The 6,404-nt window shown below is 34.0% G+C and overlaps 1 protein-coding gene across 1 annotated transcript; it reads left to right on the top strand.

Annotated features, from left to right (window-relative positions):
• Window positions 1-452: 452 nt before the first annotated feature.
• On the top strand, window positions 453-5,953 carry LOC107843440 (heparanase-like protein 3). The gene is made up of 9 exons (XM_016687743.2): window positions 453-814; window positions 3,283-3,319; window positions 3,423-3,606; window positions 3,747-3,895; window positions 4,093-4,323; window positions 4,700-4,889; window positions 4,974-5,099; window positions 5,239-5,338; window positions 5,444-5,953. Exons 1-9 carry the CDS (start codon window positions 575-577, stop codon window positions 5,810-5,812), a joined length of 1,626 nt encoding a protein of 541 aa, XP_016543229.1. The 5' UTR covers window positions 453-574; the 3' UTR covers window positions 5,813-5,953.
• Window positions 5,954-6,404: the final 451 nt, after the last annotated feature.

The raw sequence follows: 6,404 nt of genomic DNA on the forward strand, positions 1-6,404 counted from the left end.
TACTAAATAAAAGAATAATTTTCTTATATCACTTTAGTGGTTGTAACACCTCTGATGGAAATAAATAACATTTAATGACAGTGCTAAAATAAATATAAAATAATAAATTACCTCTTAATTTTTAAAATTATATCAAGTAAAAATAGATGGAAAGAACTTATATTTACAGTACTATTTTTTTAAGATGTCCACCTTTACTTATTTCGATTGAAAAATCAAGGAATAATTTATGACTTAATTTTTAATTTAATTTAAAATATTAAATTTATTATATTTAATGAGTAATATAATAAAATTATATTTTATTTATTATTTTTTTTAAAAAAATATGTGCTAAGTTAATACTATTAATAAACAAGTAAAAACGAATAAAGAGTACAAAATTCCCACGTGTATGATGATGAGAGTAGTTTGTTTTTAAATGCAATAATAACTCCAACACGTGGATTAGTAGGACATTTAGTCAATCTTCATTTAAAAAATCCAAAGAAAGAAGATACTAATTAAACTTTTAATTAATTGGACACCAAACTTTGTGTAGAAGGGATTCAAATTACTTACTAGCATTGTGCAAATGGCTTCTTTATTCAGGTGCTTCTTGGGGTTGTACATCTTCCTGTTGTCATTGTACTTCAGCCAAATTTCAAGAGCAGAAAAGTCTAGTATTGTTGAAGAAGGGATTCTTTACATTGATGGATTTTCTTCAATTGCAAAAATTGATGAAGATTTCATTTGTGCAACTTTAGATTGGTGGCCTTCTAGTAAATGTGACTATGGAACTTGTAGCTGGGGAAATGCTTCTCTCCTTAATCTTGTAAGCATCCTTTTTTTTTTTTTTTCCAGTTCTTGATTATCTTTACTTAATTTAAATGATCTCTTCTGTTAACTCATTGCAAATAGAAATTTCCAAGACATTAGAGTATTTTAAACATAACACAATAGTATTTACAATGCCTGTTGCGTTCGAAATCGAGAGGTATCATGCGAGAGGTATTTCTCCCCCCTGAAACAAGACTCTTTAAATGACTATATTATGGATGTTATTATGTTATTGTACGAGGAGAGTGACTTCAATTTATAGAGTTTTTTATTTATAGTGTTTGAAAAGCCCAAATATGAAAAATAATTATATTTTTTTTGAAAAGTCATTTATTTTCCTCCCAAGAAAGACAAATTTGATAGGAAAATTAGGACAAAAAACGTAACAAAATCTCCCCTTTTGACTTGATTTTTTGGCAAAATAATCTTGATCTTCCTTCTTCACACGATCTTCATATATCACTGCTGCTTATCATGATTAAAAGTTGATATGTGTTAAAAATTAAAGCCCTATGTGTTAAAAGTAAAAGCATGAGTTGATATTATTAGAGAGCCCTGTGTTATAAATAAACAGCGTTGAAAGTGAAGCCTTGTATATTGAAAGTGAGCACAGGTTAAAAGTAGAGCTCATGCGTTAAAAGTATATGCACGAGTTGAAAAGAGCCCAAACATTAAAAGGTAAGGAGGGGTTGAAAGTTGGAGTCCAGAAATATGGGTTGAAAATTGATTTTGGTTTTAAAGATAGATTAACAACTAGATTGTTGAAAATTTGTTTGTAACTTTTCTCCACATGTAGCTAGATAAAGATCTTCATTATCATCAAATTGGTTGCAATTTTGATCTCAACATGTCATCGATTTGAATTATTGGATCATTGAACCATAGACTCTGATACCACTTGTTGGATTCGAAATCAAGCCGTCATACATAAGCTATTTCTCTCCCTAAACAAGACTCTTTAAACGACTACATTATGGATATTATTATGTTATTGTATGAGAAGAGGGATATTCTATTTATAGAGTTTCAAAATTTTTCCGTTAGCCAAATATGAAAAAGAATTATATTTTTCTTTTAGGAAAAGTAAAAATATTACTTTTATTTTCGTTTTAAGAAAAAGTAAAACTTAAATTTGGTAAGAAAATCAAGCAAAAGTAGTTAGAAGGCTCTAGTAGAGGTACTCCCTCCGTCCCATATTAGTTGATCACTTTACTAAAAGTACATGTCCCAAATTACTTGTCGACCTATTAAATCAAGATAAAATTAATTAAAATTTTTTCATTTTACCCCTACAATTACATTCGTTGGAAGTGTATAAATAAGTTTGTAAACTTCTAAGAAAGTATCTTTAAGGGGTAAATTAGTAAAATTATCCTTCTTATTTATGATTTCTCGATGAGCATGCAGAAGTGAAAGTGATCATCTAACGAACGGAGTAGCTTAGTTAACTTTATAAAAAAAAAAGAGGTAACTTAGTTGTTGTGTAATCTGTCTTGGTAGGTGATTGTGTTAAATTATGACTTGGTTCCATGTAAAGTTGCAGTGTAAATCATTATATTAACTATATATTCTTTATATTTTGGTAGTTTTTAGGAAATATTTGTGGGATGCATGTCTTTAGTAAAGAAGAAAACAAGTGGTGAATGAGGGTGCGTTTGATATGACGGAAACTGTTTTGCTTGAAAATAAGTGAGTTTCTTAGTTATGTTCTTGTGTTGGGTAAATAAGCAAAAAATTATTATCCCAAAAATATTTGTATTTGTTATCTAGCAAAATACGGTGGGGGTGGGATTGGGTGGGGTGGTGATTCGGGTATTGGGATGGTCAAGGGGTTGGGGTTGGGGTTGAGGGCATTAGGTGTGTGAACTGTGGGCGGGGAAGAGACAATGAAATTGGAATGTTGATTATGAAACTTGTTTTCTGACTTCCATTAGTGAAGTCATTTCCCTATTTTCAAGGAAACGTGTTTTCGCTGAGAAAATGTTTTCAAAATATTTTGACCAACCAAACATAGGAAAATTGGGAAACATTTTATGGAAAATATTTTCCTCCATAGCAAATGCACCCTCGTTATTCCCATTCTAAGCTTTCCACATTTCTTGTGATGTTTTTACTCTATTGGTTGGAGCTATCTGTCATTGTGATCAATAAAAAGGTTAGCTTTTTTCAGAAGGTTGACTAAAAAAAAGAAAATTATGCCCTAGCTTTACAATTGGTACTTTTATTTTATGTTCCACTTCAACTTTTTTATAACTATGGTGTCCAGTCCTATTTGCGTGCACCTCATCTAATTTCATGGGATACCCTGCTACCTTCTACCAGATTTTTATAGGTGAAAATATATCATCCAGTGGAGTGGTTTTGCGTCTGTTCTTTATTGACCATTAGGCTACACCCTCGGCCGCATTAGGATATGTTCCTCCTTACATCTTATTGCACTGATGGGAATGGTCTTTATTGCAGGATCTAAGAAACAAGGTTTTTTTGAATGCAATTAGAGGTATAAATTTTTGGAGAAACACCTATTTATGATACATTCAAAATTTATTCAGTAATTTTCAGATTAACGAGTAATTATTGAAGTTTCCTTCTGCATGTTGCAGCATTTTCTCCATTAAAAATTAGACTTGGAGGCACATTGCAAGATAAAGTAATATACCAAACGAAGCATGATAAAGAACCATGTACTCCTTTTCTCCGTAATAATACAGAGATGTTTGGCTTTTCCCAAGGTTGCTTGCCTTTGTCTCGTTGGGATGAACTCAACAAATTCTTCAAGAAAACGGGGTAACTTTACTTCATGCAGTTTTCTGCATTTTAAACATTAATGAGGAAAATTGTTTAGGAATGTGATAGTTATGGACTGAGTTCATGTTAGCAAGAGCTATTATGTAGTTCTCATCTTATACTTGAGCATATCATTTCAGGGCAAAAATAACTTTTGGGTTGAATGCTTTAAATGGAAAAACAATACGTCCTGATGGCACTGCTTTGGGAGATTGGGATTCCAGCAATGCAGTGTCTTTCATCAGGTATACGGTTAGCAGAGGTTATACTATCCATGGCTGGGAGCTTGGTACGAAACTATCTCCTTTCTTTAACTACTGTTATTTTAGGGGTATGTTAATATGCAAATTTAGCATAGGGATAACTCGAAATGTAAGAGAATTAACAACACTGTAAGGAGCAAGTAGTATAATGAGACTTATTTACTGTGGTTGAGAACACAGTAACAGGACAACTCTGAGACCGTTGACTGATACTTCATTCCAGGAAATGAATTGAATGGAAACGGAATTGGTGCAGCTATTTCAGCGGATCAGTACAGCTCTGATGTTATAGCTCTTCACAAATTAGTGCATGATATATATAAAGGGAAGGATGCTATGCCATTAATCCTTGCACCAGGAGGAATATTTGACGCTGTTTGGTTTCCGAAATTTATAAATAAAGCAGCCAATTCTCTTCAAGTAGTTACACATCACATTTACAGTGTTGGTGCAGGTACATGAAGCTCTTTTTATGCGGTGAAGCTTTAATTTTCCCTGTAGTCGTAGTATTTCTGCTATAGTTTGTTGTCCTTCCGTTTCTGTTACTATCTTCTGTCTCTTGCACTTTGATTATCACAATATTTTGTCATAGTTGCTTTTCTTTTTTGCAGAATGCTTCTTCATACTTTCTATAGTATTTTTCCATGATTTCTTCACCCTATTATTTCTTTTTCGATCTGCTTTTCCTTGAGCTGATGGTCTATAAGAAACAGCCTCTCTGCCTCCCATGGTAGGGGTAAGGTTTTTATACAGTCTACCTCTCCAGATCCTCTAATCCTAGGTTCTTAGATCAGCCATTGTTATTGGAATAACGAATTATCTCATTTTAGGCAATGACACCAATCTAGTTAAGAAAATACTTGATCCTTCTCATCTGGATGAAGAATCCAAAATATTGCGAAATCTTCAAGGAGTTGTCCGAAATTCTGGAACTTCAGCAGTAGCATGGATTGGTGAAAGTGGAGGAGTTTTTAACAGTGGTCGCAATCGTGTTTCAAATCGCTTTGTTTCCAGCTTTTGGTAATAATTCAACCTAACTGCTCTATACCTCTGATAACCTTCTTGTCAAGGTTTCATACGAGTAGTTCCTCTTGCAATATATAGGTACTTGGATCAGCTTGGGATGTCAGCCACGTTCGACACTAAGGCATATTGTCGACAAACATTGGTTGGTGGAAATTACGGTCTCCTCAATACCACAACGTTCCATCCAAATCCTGATTATTATGGGTATGCTTTAGCTCTTTGTCGACCAATGTCATTACCGTGAAAACAAAATCAACTGCATCCGCTATACAACTAATAAACATGTTTTACTTGGTAATGCAACATGCTCATTTAGCATTTTACTTCTCTTTCATGCACATAGTGCGCTTCTTTGGCACCATTTGATGGGAAAGAATGTTCTATCAACACACTTCCTAGGAACAAAAAAGCTACGTGCTTATGCTCACTGTTCAAAATCTTCTGTAAGTATAAGTAGTGTAAATTTAAACGTTAGAGAATTGGATTTTTGTTTTTCTATGATCTACAGTAGAGATTGTGATTTCTAAACACATATCGGTATGTTGCAGGAAGGAATTGCACTATTGTTGATCAACATGCATGATGGTACAACAGTTAATATTAGTCTTTCAATCACACTTGCTAACACAAACGAGTCACCAGCGCTGCTGCAAGTCACGAATGATCAGAACTCGAGACATGGAATTGAGAGGGAAGAATATCACCTTACAGCCAAAAATGGTGATCTACATAGCCAAAAAGTTCTTTTGAACGGAAAAGAACTTAATGTAGATCATTTTGGAAGAATTCCTCCCATGGAATCTATAACAGTGAATCCCTCTGACCCAATTGCCATTGCTCCTTTGTCAATTGTATTTGTTCGCATTCCCACTATTCAAGTGCCTGCTTGTAGTATGTTTACCAGAGAGTACATGTAAGGGTTATTTCCCACTTTGATCATGAATTGATTCAAGTAATAAATAGTTGCTAATGACTAAGAGCATGTTCGACCAAACTATCAAATCTATTTATTTTGAGAAAGTCAATAATAGCATTTTGCGAGAACAGCTATTTGTGTATGTCTAAGAGCCTATATGCGTCATTTCCAGATTCCACTTTTTCCTTTTCTGGCTCCGATTTTGGGACATTGATCCAAAGCTCGAGTACGGTCCGTGCCTCCCAAGGAAAATCTCGAATTTGGATCCCAAATTGACGTTCAGGCGATCGAAGACTTTATCTAAGAGGTGGATTTCCCTTTCTCTATGGCGGGAGGTTTCTTTCGTATCAAGAGTGTGTTGGGGAGATCTTTCTACCTTTGAGGTAGAGGTAAAACTTGTGTAAACTCTATTCTTTTCAGTCTCCATTTTGTGGTACTATACTGGGTATATGTTGGAATGTATGAAGTTTTAGTGATTGACTTAATAAGCTGAAACATGTTAGTTGAAGTGGTTCACTGATATGCAGAGTCAAATGCAAGTACACGGTCCACTATTGTTGCAGGAAGACAAAGCATGTGAGAGCAGAAATGGA

The sequence above is a fragment of the Capsicum annuum genome, chromosome 10 (genome assembly GCF_002878395.1).
Source record: "Capsicum annuum cultivar UCD-10X-F1 chromosome 10, UCD10Xv1.1, whole genome shotgun sequence".
NCBI classification, from domain to species: Eukaryota; Viridiplantae; Streptophyta; class Magnoliopsida; order Solanales; family Solanaceae; genus Capsicum; species Capsicum annuum.

Excerpts from the sequence above, each read along its gene's own strand:
- LOC107843440 (XM_016687743.2), top strand. The coding sequence starts at position 575 with ATGGCTTCTTTATTCAGGTGCTTCTTGGGGTTGTACATCTTCCTGTTG. Across the intron at positions 3,896-4,092 it reads TATCCATGGCTGGGAGCTTG|GAAATGAATTGAATGGAAAC; the intron begins GTACGAAACTAT and ends ACTTCATTCCAG. Across the intron at positions 4,324-4,699 it reads CATTTACAGTGTTGGTGCAG|GCAATGACACCAATCTAGTT; the intron begins GTACATGAAGCT and ends ATCTCATTTTAG.